This window comes from Electrona antarctica (genome assembly GCF_951216825.1).
Source record: "Electrona antarctica genome assembly, chromosome: 10".
Lineage (NCBI taxonomy): Eukaryota > Metazoa > Chordata > Actinopteri > Myctophiformes > Myctophidae > Electrona > Electrona antarctica.
In genome coordinates, this window is record NC_136791.1 from 16,153,103 (window position 1) to 16,170,656 (window position 17,554).

General features: G+C 42.0%; 1 protein-coding gene across 1 annotated transcript; it reads right to left on the reverse strand.

Moving 5' to 3' along the window:
• Nucleotides 1–305: 305 nt before the first annotated feature.
• Nucleotides 306–15,708, reverse strand: cdc5l (CDC5 cell division cycle 5-like (S. pombe)). The gene is made up of 19 exons (XM_079512205.1): nucleotides 15,459–15,708; nucleotides 13,851–13,954; nucleotides 13,585–13,746; nucleotides 13,331–13,458; nucleotides 12,777–12,876; nucleotides 11,912–12,038; nucleotides 11,235–11,326; nucleotides 10,812–10,956; nucleotides 9,710–9,901; nucleotides 8,685–8,833; nucleotides 8,012–8,189; nucleotides 7,298–7,462; nucleotides 6,923–7,003; nucleotides 5,180–5,431; nucleotides 4,861–4,968; nucleotides 3,932–4,021; nucleotides 3,660–3,791; nucleotides 2,885–2,965; nucleotides 306–2,458 (listed from the first exon to the last, which is right to left on the reverse strand). Exons 1-19 carry the CDS (start codon nucleotides 15,501–15,503, stop codon nucleotides 2,339–2,341), a joined length of 2,451 nt encoding a protein of 816 aa, XP_079368331.1. The 5' UTR covers nucleotides 15,504–15,708; the 3' UTR covers nucleotides 306–2,338.
• Nucleotides 15,709–17,554: the final 1,846 nt, after the last annotated feature.

A 17,554-nucleotide genomic window follows, 5' to 3' on the forward strand; every position in this document is an offset into this window, starting at 1 on the left:
GTGTCAAACCCTTAACTGCTTTTCTGTGGGAAGTAAAGTGAAGCTGAAAATGGAGCTTTCCCTGTGGCATAAAAGCAACACTACTGTATGTAGTTTGGGGTGTCAGTGGCCACTTTGGACACAAATAACATGGCAGCCAACTTCATTACCCCAAGTCTCTGCAAGCATGTCCGGCAATGATGTGCCAGTCTTTGCTTTGACTGGCAATTAAACTCTGTCTCTCCTATACAAAGTACGTTTATCTAATCTTTCACCATGAAACCATGGTGGTGCAGAGGTTAAAATATACAGATTAGGTGCCAGGCTACTGTTCAAAAGATACTTTATTGGTCACTAAGACATAAAACACAAGAACTTCTACTGAGCATGCTCACAACTCAGCCGGTGACATTACAATATCATCATCAGTACACAGAGGAGAAAGAGAACAGGGGGGGGGGGGGGGGGCTGGAATGTGCACCCCAAGTTGGCACCCCAAGGCTAACTTGTATTTCTATTAATTTGTGCTGTGCAATTCATAATAGTTTAAGCAAAAGGCCAGAGGAAAGCCACTGTTCTTGGCTTGAACACTTTATTTTATTTTTTTAATACTCTTGTTTGTCTGGACATGTTTTTAAAAATCATAATTAGTGCCAGTACGTTTTTTTGGGCATAGAATTTATAATCTCATCGGATCTCACCTCAACATGGAAATGAACAACAATCAGAATAAAGGCCGTTACACACCAAGAGCGTTGTGAATACATTATCTGAAAATGTGTATGCGGATATATAGAACACTTTTCATGAATTGAAAGCTTGTAGATTAGCCGTTTTGGCATTTTAAGAATTGTGAACAATTTAGAACAGTGGTTTTCAACCAGTACGTGAAGGGGTTCCAGGTGGACCCCAGAAAAATTATGAAGAGTTGGTAAACAAATGGACCCTTAATAGATCTTTAACTCTTGCGTGTAAAATCAAACTATTTTTAAGCTCTCAAGAGTTAAATTATTGTTAAACATCTGCATTACTGCTCAATTTACTACACAATAGAGCACCGGAGGCTCACGTCAATATCGAGGGCGCAAATCCGCGGTTTCATGTACTTTTTATTCACATTGTAATCCCGGCTCATATGGGGATTTTAGACCGCCTCATAAGAACTGTTTGAAAAATAACCATGTCATCCCAGCCGTTACTCATATGGATATGAAGAATCAACTGACTGAGAGAAAACACTATTGTTGCTACTGAATTAGTTACATTTTCGCTAGAAACAATGCTTATATGAAACGATTTTAATTTTAAAAAAAGTCTTCAAAATCTGGACAGTTTTCTGAAAAACCTGTTTCCATGTCAGTGGTGCTCAACCTTTTTCATGCCCCCATAATTATCTGTATTTAGCTGCGGACCCCCATCAGAAAATATGTTGTTCCAGGGAACCCCCAGAAGCAAAGATTTGCTTGACTAAATAATAACTACAATGGATAGATTGGAACACAACAAGTTGGCTAGCCAACAGTGACGATATAAGATGTTTGCAAGGAAAAATAATACAATTTTATATGTTTAAAATCTTGGGGGAGCCAACTTCGCGCACATGTCGAACGAGCCGGACGGCCGAAAAGCTTTAACGTGTGTGTGTGTGTGGGGGGGACACACCTTATCCCAGTGGTTCTCAAACGTTTTAACTTAGAAGACCGTCAATTTGGTATGCATTAGGCCACGGTGTAGCCCCATAACAGTTTGCAAATGGTACCAAATGTACCCCGTTCCATTTGCACACTCTGGAATTACAAAACTGGAAGTGTCCATTTGATTCCTACCCATCAATCGTTTCACTGGGGACCCCCTGGATCCCTTCAAGGGCCCCTGGGGGTCCTCCAGACCCCACTTTGAGAACCACCGCCATAGGCTTCTGAAAGTGACTTTCACTGATACTCTGATGTGTTCCGTCTTGTGTGATCAGTTTGTACATAAAATAAAAACCCAAATAAACAGTTGAATTATCTATCATATCACTGTCATGAGTGAGTTTGTATGTTTGCCGTTGTTGCTGTCGAGCAGAAACCTTTTACCTCCATATTTCAAATCTTTGCAAATGAACGGTACACGTCGTCACATCACAACTTTGTCTTAGAAACTTTAATGTGAAAATGAAACATTTATCGGACCAATGTATTCAAAGTATTAACACCAGATTGTGACTAAATAATAACTACATTGGATCCATTGGAACACAGGATCTTTCTTCCGGAAAGTAACGTTTTTTTGGACATACAAGATTTCCGCCCGACAGCGACGCTATATTTATATGGATGTAGTTGACGCGTGTGCATCATCGTTATGTTTCTCATCGTCACAGTTTCTCTGTGGGAGTGGCGTTGAGAAGAGTCTCTTTATCCAGCAGAAGCTCTCCGAATCTCTGCTGTAGCTCTTTCTCTCGCTGGCTCTGTCTCTCCACGTCCTCACGCAGAGCCTGTGAGAGAGACACACACACACACGTTGATGCTTAACATAACAAGCACTCCCTCGCCCCGCTCATCCTATACAAATAGGAGCGACTAGCGATGGTGAATGTTAAACAAACAGTATGATAGGAAGTGAACGACACGGTGCTGTTCTTCTTGTACATGGGTGACTGGTCTATCTGGCAGTCCGTCACCACCACCTAGCGACGTGGCATGTTGATGAACACTACAGCGTGTTCATCAATGTTGGGTTCCCATGTAAAAGGTGAATAAAAAAATGAGAACGCAAGGGGACTTTACTGTTTTCTCTGGCGACCGCTCTCGTGTAACAGTGGCCTGAATCGAATCATCAGGTACCTACAGATTTCCGCCCCTACGATGTCATAGCTCTTGTCTCCTGGGTATAGCGTAATGTATATAGTATGAGGTCATACCTCCTTTCTCCTGGGTATAGCGGTATCTTCTTGTTTCTTCAGCTGACTGAAGGTCTGGAGTTCAGTCGCTGCTTGTTCAACCTATTGAGACAAAGGGAGAAGCTTCTAAATAACAGCTGTATTTCTTCTGTAGAGCAGCAGCAGGGGTTGACACTAAGGTCTCAGAGGCACTCTACTTGCTAAAAAATCATGCCCACTTGCCCGAAAGGTTAATTGTCCATTATAAAATGATAGTTACATTTTTAATTAGTGTTTTAACAATTATATCAATTACTTATAGTGTTATAAGTAATTGAACACTTTTGTTTTAGTTTTTTACTTTCTGGGGCTGTGCGATAACATGTGATACCTACACCTACATCTTTCACACTTATTTCCTATTTTTAAATGTAGCAACAGTGAAAACAGCAAATAGGTAAACAGTGCTTTGATTTTACATTCCACAGACCAGAAGAGCGCTCTGGCCACTTTCAGCTGTTTAGACATATCTCGTGTTGTGATTATAGACTGTTGCGTCCCCTCTCAAACGAGCACTTGCCCGGTCGGGCAAACTGAAAACAAACTCCACCTGCCCGAAAGTTTTATTTACCTGCAGTGCCAGGGGCAGGTGGGCACCGCTTGGTGTCAACGCCTGCGCAGGTATATCACACTATAACATAATGTAACATACAGTTCTGAACCCACGACTATTGGGATGCTTGCATTTTATCTGACGTGTCCTAAACCACTCCTCCTTGAGAAGCAGTAGTACAGGTACAGTGTGTGTTCTACCAACCTGCTCCCACAGCTCGCTGTGCTGCTTCAGAAGGCCCAGCGCTCTGGACTGGAAACCTCCCAGGAGGACCTTGAGTTTCTTCTCCAGCTTAGCGGCTCTACGAGCTTCTGCTGTCATGTGACCACGGTTCACCTGCAAGGACGAGCACACGCAAGAATGTTAATAGTTTTAGGACAGTTCCACAACTCAGGCTTTTGAATTTGAATCCAAGAAGGGCATAATTTACAGAAAAACACAAAATGTTGGAATAATGATGGTGTGTACTCTCTCACCTCTAGCTTTTTCTCCAGGCTTTCAATGCGGTCTTTCTTGGAGGCCAAGTTCGCTCTGGTGTACCTGGCCTGACCTGCTAGATACAGCACCTACACACATGACATGGGGAGAGAGGGGGGGTCATCACCGTGCTGGCTTGTGGCGGACATTTTGGTCCAAATTTAAACTGAGTGGACAAATAATATGACCAAAAACACAACGAGCTAACCCTGAATGACCACGACAGGTCTGTAACCCTGAGTGTACAAATGGACCCTTATGGCCCCATTTGTACACTCAGAGTTAAGGGGATCCTTGCAAATAAAACAATTGAGAAACACTAGTACCAGTTGGACTGCCATATTAGTGTCATAGTAAACCAGTGTCATACATATTCTGAAGTAAAGCCTAGAGACTTGACATTCAGTAATTGGGTCTATGATCAAAATAAGAACATTGTAATGGTTTTGTTAATGGTGTAACAAAATTTGCCACAGACACAACCAATTCTTTGCCTCCTCTCCGCTCTCCTCTCGTCCCATTTCCCCTCTCGTCCCATCTCCCCTCTCCTCCTCTCCTCTCCAATGTCTGAATGTTGTTAGGCTAATACATCCTTGTGAAACGTTGTGAAAAGAAAACCCCCCCACACACACACACACACACACACACACACTAGCGCTGTGTCACAATAAAACATTGGCAAAAAAATACAATAAATGATGATGTTTTGGTAGCGAACCAGTTTTTCTGGAAGGGTCTTCTGGGAGATTGAATGTGTATTCTATCGCTACTTTGATCACTTCAAATACCGTTTCAATCTTAAATAGTCCAGGGCCAACAAAAAATAGGCTATCTACAAACTTTTCGGTGCGTGACATGATTCCATCAAATACATTAATATAATGGAATCCAAATGAGTGAAATCAGCCATGGCGACTGAGAAGTTTACCTGTCCGTAGCATTCTTCCCAGACTTGGCAGTAGGCCTCCATGCTGAGGTCACCGTGTCCCATTCCAGCCTTGACCACGTCCATCTCCGCCGTCAACAGCGCCGAGGCCTGCACAGTCAAATTGTAGACGCTTGCTCAATGTGCATGTACAGTACACCACCGTTAATGTATCATATTCATAACTGCATCTACACATAGTGTACACAGTGTACACCATCACCCACCATCAACATGGCGAGGGGGGAGGGGTTTACCCAGGCTAGGCAATTACTATAGTCTGGTTGACCAGACTAATAAATAAATAACATCAGTGTGTCACCTGTTCCATCTCCTCCGTGCTGATTGGCTGGTAGGAGTGCGAGTCCAGGTAGGCTATGTGAGAAGCGTTGTTGGACGTGGAGGCGGGACCCCGGGCCTTGCCACGCTGCAATTGGCAGGCGGCGTTGAGTGACGGGTGATGCAGGCAGTCATGGTGCAGCATGGTGATCATCTCCTGTTTGATCATCTCCTCGGCCAATTGGAGGTCAGAGAGAGGCTCCAAGGAGGCGGGGCGAAGGATGGACTCATTCACCTAGACACACACACACACACACACGGAAATTATTTTAAACTTTGTTGTATGCTGAAAAAAGCAGATCTACAATCTCATTGCTACCAAGACTTCTTTTAGTTCTACTGGATCTCTTCTCCACTAGTCTAGTTTTTATTTGTGGACATAATTGTTAATAAAAACTAAGCTATGATGATGATCAAAACTTAAAGACTAAATATAGTACGTTTTTATTCTGTTTGTCATCGAAAAAAAGGTAGTCGTCGAACATTTATCGTTGACGAACTCAACACTAAAACACATTCACGATTAAAGCAAAATGAACGATTGAAAATGTTTGTGCGGCCAACAAGTCCTAACAGTGTTTAAGGAACCTCCAAAACACTAGCACTGTTTCCTAAACAATTAACACAATATGTAAAATTATGCTTTAGTAATACTAGAACAGTGCCCGTTGGGCAAGTTGGAAATGAATGCCCCACCCAGTTATTATGTTCTTTGTCAGGCATGCCCAAACATATGGAGTCTATGCGCATGTCAGAACATCAGAACAGGCCAGCTCCATATATGGAGATCTAGGGGTGATCAATCGGAAAATTAGGGCCCTGTCCAGGGGCCTTGGGCAGAGGCTTTTGTGCTGGTTCTGGACAATCAAGGGTCCGAACGACTCAAGGCTCCCCGTGGTGGTGTTGAATTTGAAGTTGTGAGGCGAACGGTTCTCGAGTTACAGTATGTGGATTACAGACGTACACACACGCAGAGACATGGTGCATTTATAGATAGATTGTTCCTGCTGTTCTACATACTGCCAATGAAGAAATCATCAATCATTGAAGCTTTAACTTTTGCTATTATGAAATATCCGACACCATTACGGTTGTATGGAAGAGGTTTCTGATCATATTGCTAGTTTGACCACTTCAAATGCTCTGAGGTTAAAATAAACTGAAAATAGCCCATCTACACACTCAATGTGTCTCAGACGCATTGAGAGCTTGTAGATCGGCTACTTTCACTATGGAACACTCTTCCATAGAAGTGTGTTCGCTGTGATGACTAAAACTATGACAAAATATATAGACAATTTCCTCAAATAAATAAATAAATAAACAAATACAACAAATACAAACAAATACAAACAAATACAAACTAGACTAAAATGTCAGGGAGGAACTAGTGGAGAAGAGATTCAGTAGAAATAAGACATTATGCTGGGATGAGTGTGTGTGTTGCCTCCAAAAATAGCATTTGTATCCTATGTCCTATTTTAACAGGTCGCTGGCACAATGGGGCAAGGCATCATGTTGAAGAGTGTGTGTGTGTGTGTGTGTGTGTGTGTGTGTGTGTGTGTGTGTGTGAGTGTGTACCCAATTAGGACTAGGCCGATTCTAAAAACGCCTTCTAAATACTGAAAAATGTATACAAACTTTTCAAAAATGGTATGCTGCCATATACTGCAACAAGAACCCCAAAGGGGTTCCCGTCCTGAATGGGAAAAGTGACTTAGCTCACCTCAGTAGGTCTTGGTAGACTCCTCTGAACAGCAGTGTGCCTCAGCCTCAGTTCCTTCTCTTTTTCTAGGTCACGAACAGCCTGTAACACACACACACACACACACACACACACACACACACACACACACACACACACACACACACACACACACACACACACACACACACACACACACACACACACACACACACACACACACACACACACACACACACACACACACACACACACACACACACACACACACACACACACACACACACACAGTTAATTTCCTTTCGATACTCCGACACCAGACAGGTTATTATGTAGCACAACATGCGTACAAGTATGTGTGAAAGGTGTTTTTTAAGTGCGCTCTTCTTCGTCTACCTGCTTGCGGCACTCGATCTCAGAGGCGTCCTCTATGAAGCCCGACTCCATGTCAGTCTCCTCCATCTCACTCTCTGAGTTTTCGGGAAGCACGATCTCAAAGTCGTTCTTGGGGAGTGGCAGCGACAGAAGGCCCTGTTTGAGCTGCTGCAGGCTCTCTCTTTGCTGCGGGGGGGACAGACAGACCAGAGGGAATAATTTGACCAACTCAGAAACTAAAGAAGTGTTTATTAGTAGGTGCAGTGGCAGACAAAGTACTCAAACACCAGTACTTCTATAATTTCTTCTACAAGCCTATATCACATCGCAACGGGACGCATTGTGAGCTTGTAGATCAGCTATTTTTGAAGAAAATATTTAGTGCAGTGGGGGGGGGGGGACAAAAAGAGCACACCAAGTACAGAGGCAACTCAAATGTAGGGCAGCAGATGTGTGCATTGTCAAGGAATAAAGAAAAATAAAAATCTCAAAACAGACTGACCAGCTGAAGAAATCATGACATTTATGAGACCATTCATGGTCTCTGGAAGATGCTTCTAAGACTTGTATTTCTATTGCTAGTTTGATCACTTTCATCTTAAAATAACAGATAATTAGCAGTCTACAAGCTCACAACATGTCACCGTTTGTCACGCTGCAATGTGTTGTTATATTCGGTGCACGGACACGCTGGCTTCTGAGAACTTTAATCCATGAATCCATGCGTAATGTTACCAGGTGTTTGGCGTATGCCGGGTCCGCTAGTTGCTCCTCTGTGTTGATATTCAGCTTGTCCCGCAGTGGCGTGCGCACGGGGGTCAACCCGGGGGTCACGGCGCCACGCGGGGTCATCGCGCCTCCTGGGGCTTGAGGGGTCAAGCTGCCCTCTGCCCCCTGACCTGCTGTGGGGGTCCTACAGGAAATGACAAGTCAAGACACAAAACGATAAATCCATTATAATAAAGTATTTAGACAAAACAGGGGCACACACAGATCAAAGACTGTGTGCCCACCAAAGTTAAAATATAGCTAGTTGAAAATATTTCAGCTCTCTGTAAGCATATGAACAGTTTCCAAAAATGTCTATCACTGGAGCTCATGTCAATTTGTCCCATAAATCACATCAATAAAAATCCATGCAAGAGTTGTATACAGTAGAGCCGTATTAATCCAAACCCCACAGGAATTAAATGAAAAGTGAAATGTTTGGCTGACCAACAGCCAAACTTTATTAAAAAGAACATGTAACACAGCACGTTATTTCAAAGCAAATCATTTATTTCTGCAAAGATTACACTTTGGATTTCATGGACAGACAATAACAAAGTACAGACGATAACAACAAACACTTGGGAGAAACAGGGTTCCACTGTTAGCTGTGAACCTTGACCCTTTGGTTTGCACCCACCTGAACGGAGTGGTGAGGACTGTGTTGGGTGTTTGGACCTGCTGCCGTGTCGGTGTGACTCCACTGAAGTCACTCTGGTGCAGAGGGGTGTTGAGACCACCTTTCAGGGGTGTGTCGATGTTGGTCAGAGCCATTAGGTTCTGAGCTTCCTGCACACACACACACACAGACACACACATGGTTAAACTCTTCATAATGCTGAATTAACAGCAGCAGCGTCACAACATTGTTACGCTCTGCATAACCATTGAGTTACGAGGCAAAGTCTATGGTCTGTTGACTCTATGCTTTTCACAACCGGATGCTCGACAGCATAAAGCGTGGCATCTCATTTCTGAAAAACTGATTAAGGCTGTAGACGAATATTCCATATTGGAATATTAAAAAACCTTTTAGCGGCAGCTGGTCTTGTGAGATAAGAGAAGTCTCGAATCTTTCTCTTACTTAAGGTTGTGCGTTTTTTTAGGGTTTTACGTTTAAATACATTTTATGAAAACTTGGCAGCCAAACCGTTGGTTTAGAGAACCAGTAGAGAGAATGGCAGCGTGTCCAATAACAGCTTTTAGACCGAGTGTAAAAGTAATGATGGACCTTTTTTTTGGTGCTATTCCTTTTGGACTAAGTGTTTGACTGTACTCTGTTGCTGTTTTTACATTTCTAATAAACTATTCAATCAATCAATTTCTACTAAGGTTGGGTGATAGATCTACAAGCTCACAACATGCCGCAAGCTTGAAGGTCGGCTATTTTCAGCATGCAACCAAGTGTAAAATCAAGAATTACGACGAATATATATTGCATTTTTTTTTATAATAATAAAAAAATAGTTCTGTTCAGTCTTGTGTATTTATCTATTATGAAGATGGTGCTGACTGGCGTTTCACTTTTACTCTGTGTAGAGTTCTCAAATTCTGCCCGAACCGGCCTGACGCTTTAGCGCCGGGTCGGGCCTAAAATCCATGCTAATTAGACCTTAATTTTCAGGCCCGTTGAGAACTCTAACGTGTGCGTGTTTGTGTGGTCACCTGCAGTATCTTGTCCTGGGCAGCAGGGGTCCGAGGCGTGCGCAGGCCCGTTCCCATGGCGTTGGAGACGCTGTACTCTGACAGCAGCGTGGAGGAGGCGGAGTCAGTCAGGTCGTTCTCCTCTGCTGCCTGGCGGGCCACCTCGCTAGCCACGCCCAGTTTCACCACTTCCTCCAGCTCCGCGTCGCTGATCTACCCAAGAAACGATTTAAAATGAATGAAAACGTAGTCAAAACACCCGCTGGTGTCACACTCACAATTATTAGTGTTGTTGTTTGGCAGAAACCTCTTATTTCCATATTCTACGTTTTTTTTGCTTTTTGTAAATGAACTACTTGATCATACTACAGCATCACACACACACACACACACACACAATAGTATAAAGTAGCACATCCAGAGGCTCGCAAGCTTGAAGATCTAGTAACCATTTTGGACATATGAGGTTTCCACCCGACAAGAGACGGTTCGTCTCTTGTCGGGTGGAAACCTCATATGTCCTTCTAAAACTATGTTTTCTGAAAACCTTCAAATTCTTAGTGTTTTGCTACATGTATAGCAAAGCTAATGAGACAGAGGTAGCTCCTGGATTGAAAGGTATAACAACGTATAGGTTACAACAGGTCTGTATTTCGATTGGGCATTTTGACTCGAAGGCTTTCAGCTTTCAGGAAGAAACCAAAAATACACAGGGAAGACATATTTTAATATTATAACCATACCCGGGGGTCTATTAAGAGTAATGTTAACTCCATGACACATACAAAACAGAAAAAGTACAAAACTATGGCACGCAATCTTTAACCCATTAAGACCTGGAACGCATCTAGTTTTTAACCACTGTGCAAATCTTTGAATATAATTATATTCTTTCCCAGCGAACAACCTTGCTTCTGGGAGGTCCCTGGAACTAAATATTTTGAGATGAATGTCAGCGGCCAAATACAGATAATTCTATAGGAGTTCTTGGCATGAAAAGGCTTGAGTACCACTGATATAGTAACGTGGGTTTTTTTCAGAAAACTGTCATGATTTAGAAGACATATTGTAGAATCTGGTCCCAGAACATAATGGGCAATGAGCAGGTCTGAGCAGCACTAACCTGAGGAGCGGGCAGCACCAGCTTGGATCTCTTCTTGGTGAACTCAGCCACGCCGCTGGTCTGCAGGATGGCCGACGGCAGGTCACTCTCCTTCTTCTTCTTGATCTTCGCCTTGTCTTTCTTCCTGTCCCTCTCCTCACGCTCACTGGACACACACACACACACACACACATTTTAACCATGTGAAATGTGTTTTATTTTTTTCCTTTTCATGCTGCACAAACTGATCTTTTAAACAGCACCTTAAGAAACAATGTACCTCCACCTTCATATGATGCTACGGTTTCAAAATAACATACATGCCCACAACTGCTTTCACGACATACAATCTAAATGTATAGATCATTATTTGTTCCATTTAACCCGTTTTCTCGCTTTTTCATCTTCTCACTCATTGTGTGTGTGCGTGTGCGCGACACTCACTTGCGCAGCTCTCCATCTAGGTGCTGCTGTCGGAGGCGTTTGAAGTTTGGCTCCAGAGGGTTGTACTGCTCCATGCTGGTGTCATAGAATCCCTGCAGAAACACAAATGGTGCATATATAGATTTGTTCTCAAAGTGGAGACCCAGCAAAAGCAGTTAACATAGCATCACAATCATTTTAACAACTTTATCCATTTATACATTTGCTATTCAAAAATAAGCAGATGTACAAGCTCACAGTGTGCCACCTTGTGCAGAGCTGCGAGCTTGTACATCTGCTATTTATGAATATTTTCTTTTTTAAATCTTGAAAGTATTGGATTTTTTAAATTTCAGACGGGGGTCTGCGGTGAAATAAATGTCATATTTCATGGGGGTCCATGAAAACGTTTTGGAACCACTGATACCCCAGGGAAGGGAATGTTTTGACGCCTGGTGTCAAAAGCACACCTGGCTTTTGTGTTCCGCCCGTGACGTCATGCGTGTGGTCAAGTCTATGGACTTTGTATGATGATAACTTCTTCCGTACATCAAAGTCAAATGAAGTCTGTGACATCATCATGATAAAAAGACAACCCCTAACTGAATTTTATTATAATAATCAATTAAATTGATTAGTTTGATTTAACCGTTAGTCGTTAGCGGTGGGAACTCTGTACCGTAGGACCTGCTCGTTACCTGAGATGGTTTCTTCTCGAAGGGGATTTCGGCGTTGTAATCGACACCTCGCTTCTTCTTCCTCTTCTTCTGGATGTCTATACCTGCCGCTCGCAACTCCCGACGCTTCTGCAGCGCTGCCAAACGCCTGGTAGAGAGAGAGAGCATGAGAGGAGTGTCTTATCGAGTGTGTGTGTGACACTGTGTGTGTGTGTGTGTGTGTGTGTGTGAGAGACTATACTTCCCCACAAGTATAGAAGAATTTGAGAAATAGACTAAGGATTATATTCCTGGTCCTCACAAAAACAATGGTTGTATCATTAAAATCACACCCGTGTGAACTGAGTGGTGTAAGGTTTTATATAGCATGATCAGCTCTGATCTGACGTAATGAAATCACACCCGGATGTGATTTCACAACTGGCTTTTTTTGTGCAGAAAAAATAAGCATGGTTGCTACGGTCATCCAGTTCACCCGGGTGTGATTTAATTACGTCAGAAATTATTTTGGACATAGCAACCATGCTCATTTTTTTCTGCACACAAAAGCCAGTTGTAGGAGTGGTTTACACCACTCAAAAAAAGATGACAATAATTGGACAAAGATTCATTCAGGTTGGGTTTAGGGTCAGGATTAGGCATAAAGTTAGGTTTAGGGTTTTGGTTTGGATTAAATGCTCGATTTATACTTATTTTGTGGCATCGTGCACAGAAGAATTGCACAGCTTGTAGATCAGCCAATTCTCTGCTTAAGCTTACAATAATTGCAAAACTGCCTAAAGTGCTGCCATAAAAATGTACAAACCTGTGAGTGTGTGAGTTGTGTGCGATACCATAAAAACATTAAAAAGTTTGCAAAGAACTGGTGAAGTAGAGACAACAGTACCTGGCTTCCTCCAGCTGTTTCTCTCTGGCCTTCCTCTTTGCCTTCTTTCCCTGTGTGTTGGCCAGTCTGGCCCTGGCCTCTGACAGCATCTCCAGCTCATCTGTAGTACGTACACGCACGCGCACACACGGAGACCATTATTCAGCTACATTCCCACCGCCAGATAAAATATATTTCTGGACGCTTGAATCACTTCACGTTGGTCCGGTCGCTGGCTATTGTGACGGGACAAAAGTGTTAACGTGTGAGTGTTCAATAGATAACTCCTGTCTTAGCTGCATTGGCTCCATGTCCATTTCAGAATAAATGCCAATGGTCATCTTACTGAGAACTTTAATGTTTTTCCATTTGTTGACTCAAATACCAATTCAGGGGCTTGATTTGATAGCTATAAAATTGTACATAGGGACCCCTCCCATCTTATTTTCCGGTGTTAATTTAACTCTGGGAGTGTAACCAAATAGACCAGTGAGGGGGAGGGTCCAGTTATTAAAGGTTTTAAATTATCGTCATGTTGATTTAAGTGTTGTGGCCCTGTCCTTATGCTCAGGTACCTTCGTCCATGTCAACAGGGTCAGGTCTGGCAGGCTTGGTTTCAGGGTTGGGGTCAATCTCTCCTGGCTTTAACTTTCTGGGGTCATCTCCAGCTTCCTCCTCGTTGTCCTTCTGAGCAGCCTTGTCTCTGGACACACGGATACACACCTTTTAGTCAACTGAAATAAAAATGCTCGTAGTGCGAGTGCCGTGAAAATGTGGCGCAAATCTTTGACAATATATATATGCTTTCACAGCATTAAATGTTCCGTACAGCAGGAACTCGTAGTGCTCCAGGCACTGTGCGGCCGTGCGTCCTATGATGGGAGCAATGGTCCTCCACTGGGTGGGCATCAGCTTGGCCAGGTGCAGCAGCTTCTCCTCCTCCTCCCTGGACCACTCAGTCTTCTTGATGCTGGGGTCCAGCCATTCATACCTGCACAGTACACACACACACACAACATAAGAGCGCTGTACCAACCTTCCACTCTGACTCACAGTATTTATGGATTCAAGTACAATAAAAATCTTACGACTTACCATCTGGCTTTACATTGTTTGGCAGACTTGCGATGCAGCAGAGAGGCAATACGAGACCATTGGTTTTTGCCATATTTCATCACAGCCGCCTTCAAGATCTCATCCTGGATAAAGAAGACAGAATTTTGAAGTTAGTCAGTCACACGCCGGTCAGTGTCATGGTATCTTATATTAGGACAGTGATTCACAACTGAGCCTTTTAAACTTGCTCCTTTTTATAAGGTTTTTAACCCTAGGACCACAATATAATAACAAGTGTATTGTTAGACGTGATTTGGTCCGTCATTGGGTCCACGATTCCTTTACTGACATGATGCACACTAAAGCAGTGGTTCTCAAAGTGGGTGCTGTGGCACCGTAGGGTGCCTTGGCGCAAGTCCAGGGGTGCCTTAGAAAGAATACTTTGATAATATTTGGAATCCATCAATATCACTTAAGTTTAACCATGAATACTCAGTAAAACGGACCTGTGTTGCACATTATTTTTCAATCTACACCAAATCTCGTTATCAGGCAAAAGATAACACAAAAAAGGTCCTGGGGACTTGTTTCCATTGTGGTCCAATATAGCATACAAATTACACAATACATTTCATCAACAACAAATACAAAACACTTTTTTTGTACAGGTATAGTAATAATTAAAATTAGCCATCAGTCATTCAGCTGACACCTCTGGGGGGGTCACCCAGGGCCGCATGTTGAGAACCACCAATGTGTTTCGATGAATTGAATATTAAGGACACTCTAGCCTAAGATTTAGACTCTTGTAGATGTATTTATCTATTTTGACATCTTCACTATGTCAGAATCGATAAATGCATCTACGAGAGTCTAAATCTCAGGCTAATAGGCTTTTGGTTGATTGATTGAAATATGTATTAACAGTTTGCAGAATTACAGTACATTTCAAGCACAAACTCAATACAAAGACTGTTAACTGTGAGTGGACGACCCAATTAAGCATTACACTTGTTTACAAGAGGGTCCACCTTGTTCAATTCATCAAAAAGGCTAAGGACACTTAACTCCACCTCAATGGAAACAAGCCATGATAGGCTTTCTTGCGTTTAAATCCTCTTAGCAGACCTCTTATTAAACTCTACTTTCTTGTGCTTTTTTCTGCAAACTGTAAATAAAGTATTCAATCAATCAATACCACTGCATTAGCACATAGTGCAATGCTGCTTGCAATGTGTCAAAGTCAAAGTACCACTGACTGACATGATGTACGAGTAGCTCTGGTCCATAGCGCTATGCAACGCATTAGAGCTATGGACCAGAGCTAATGTACGAGTAGAGCTATGGACCAGAGCTAATGTACGAGATGCATACAGGCTCCAGTAGCTAACGTATTAGCTTTACTGCATGGTTTTCTGTGGTATTTTTTGCAATAATATAATTTATTATAATAAAGCATGTCAATACAATGTGTAAAAGTAAACAAAACTGTTAATGCGTCATTCAATAGCAGCCAACCGCTGTTAGCCAAGTGGGCTATTATTCTGGAAGTAGCGGCTACATGCTAATTAAACCCCGTTGACTTTAGTTGCTGCTGGTTAGCTTCGCAGCTAACCTGTGTTAGCTGCTAACCATGTAAACACGTACCTCCGTGTTGCGCCAAACGCCTCCTTTAATCATAATTCGCGGCATTCTGGCGGCGGTTTGTTCCTCTCCTCCAGTAACACAAAAATAAATAAACACTGGACCTCAGTTAATCCAGATATTTAATGTAAAGACGTTGACAAAACGACCGGGTAGACAAACAAACCCAAAACTACATGAAATGAATAAAGAGACCAGCAGCGCTGCACTCGAGCGTGTATCACCACACCGGAAACAGGAACAATTTCTAACGCAATGCATCCGGTTTTTCTTCTTCTTGTGATTTCCGGCAGACTAGATGCCTTCCGTCACATTGCTGCCTCCCACTATTCGGGAGGGTACCAGGTCGTCTCGCCCATTTTCAAACTCGCCCCCGCGAAAAGTGAAGACGGCTCGCCACAGAATTTCGAAAAGTGAAGACGGCTCGCCACAGAATTTCGAAAAGTGATGACGGCTCGCCCCGAGCCGTGGAGACAGGTGGATTTTTAAAAATGACTCAAATCATGAAGGCAGCGTGCAATTTACGTGGAATCTTTCGGCTACTATTGTGAATCAGTGGACCATGACAGCTTAAACACAACTCTTCTTTACTTTCAAAACTCAGAGTCAATAATAAGGCAAAGCAACATCATCACACATCAGGTCGGGGGAGTATACCTCCTTTCAGTCCGTGTTGCTGACATGAAATTAAGCACCGCTTTTACAGTCTTTGCCTGGTTAATGCACCATGGTTACAAACTCTAAAGTTTATTTATTTTATTTTGTTATTTATGTATTCTTCTTTTTCCTTTTTATATTTTTTGTGAGGGGTGACTTGTGTGAAAGTTCGTTTATTTTTTTTAAAGTAATAATAAATGCCACAATTAAATAAATGAGAATGGAAATGAAATGAAGAAAAGGCATAATGAAATACAATTAATAAAAGAAAGATAATGATTTCGTTGTCGTGTTTATTTATTTCGTTATAGTAGGCCTACGTAGCCTATTTATTGTTTATTATTCATTATTATTATTATTTCATCATTATCTTCAGAAATGTAGCCTATCATGTGGAAAGGTAGGACATCTACTGGTTGACAAGTGGTATTGCATGATGGTCATCAAGAGTTTTATGCTAAAACTATATTTAATCAGAGATGGAGAAGTACAAACGTTTTTTTTATACTTAAGTAAAAGTATCAATAGGCTACCCTATTATAGAAATAGTCTGTGACAAGTAAAGTTTGATATTCAATACTTTAAAGTAAAAGTAATCATTATGCAGAAGGTCCCATTTCACACGTTTTCAATAAATGTATACAATGTATTAAAATTCTTTGAAAATCGCAGATCTACAAGCTCACAACAAGTCGCAAAGCAACATGACGTTGTGAGCTTGTAGATCGCTTATTTTCACCCTTCTCAAAAAATATATATCGTGGAAAAGTTTGTTTTCTTCCGTAATATAATTCAAAAAGTGAAACCTTCGTATATTTTAGATTCATTGAGCATAAAGTGAAATATTTAAAAAAAAAAATGTTTTAATCTAGAATAGATAGCTTATATGGCATAGGCCTACAGCTCATGAAAATGTAAATCAATATTTCAAAATAATAGAATGTTACATGAGACCGCATGCATTAAAACATATATTGAAATGTCAACCTTCTGAAAAGTATGTAAATTGATGCACTCAATTCTTGAGTTGAGTGCATGTCTGGGCTACTCTTGAACTAATTATTTCATCAATGGGGCGTGGCATGGAGGTGGTCAGCGTGTGGCACTGGCACAGTTAAAGGACCACTTCACCACTTTTCAACCTATCTTCATATAATAGGTCCTCACTAATAATCATGAAAAATTGCACGATTTTTTTCTACTCAGTCTGTGTCTCATAGGAGGGCTGTGGGCAGTTTAGAAACTGTCTTCCAGTGACATCATCATTAGGCAGATTTATTTTTAAACAAGAAAAAAATGTTTAGATTTTCATTAGGCTTCCATTTCCGCATTAAAAACTTTTCAGGACTAGAAAGCCTGCAGTTTCTATTAGCTTGTATTCCCCATCGATGATGTCACTGGAGGACGGTTTCTGAACTGCTCACAGCCCTCCTATGAGACAC

Coding starts and splice junctions, on each gene's coding strand:
- cdc5l (XM_079512205.1), bottom strand. CDS start 15,503: ATGCCGCGAATTATGATTAAAGGAGGCGTTTGGCGCAACACGGAG. Junction 11,327..11,911: donor TCGAGAAGAAACCATCTCAG/GTAACGAGCAGG, acceptor GTGTTTCTGCAG/GGATTCTATGACACCAGCAT. Junction 4,969..5,179: donor GCACGGAGGAGATGGAACAG/GTGACACACTGA, acceptor TTGACTGTGCAG/GCCTCGGCGCTGTTGACGGC.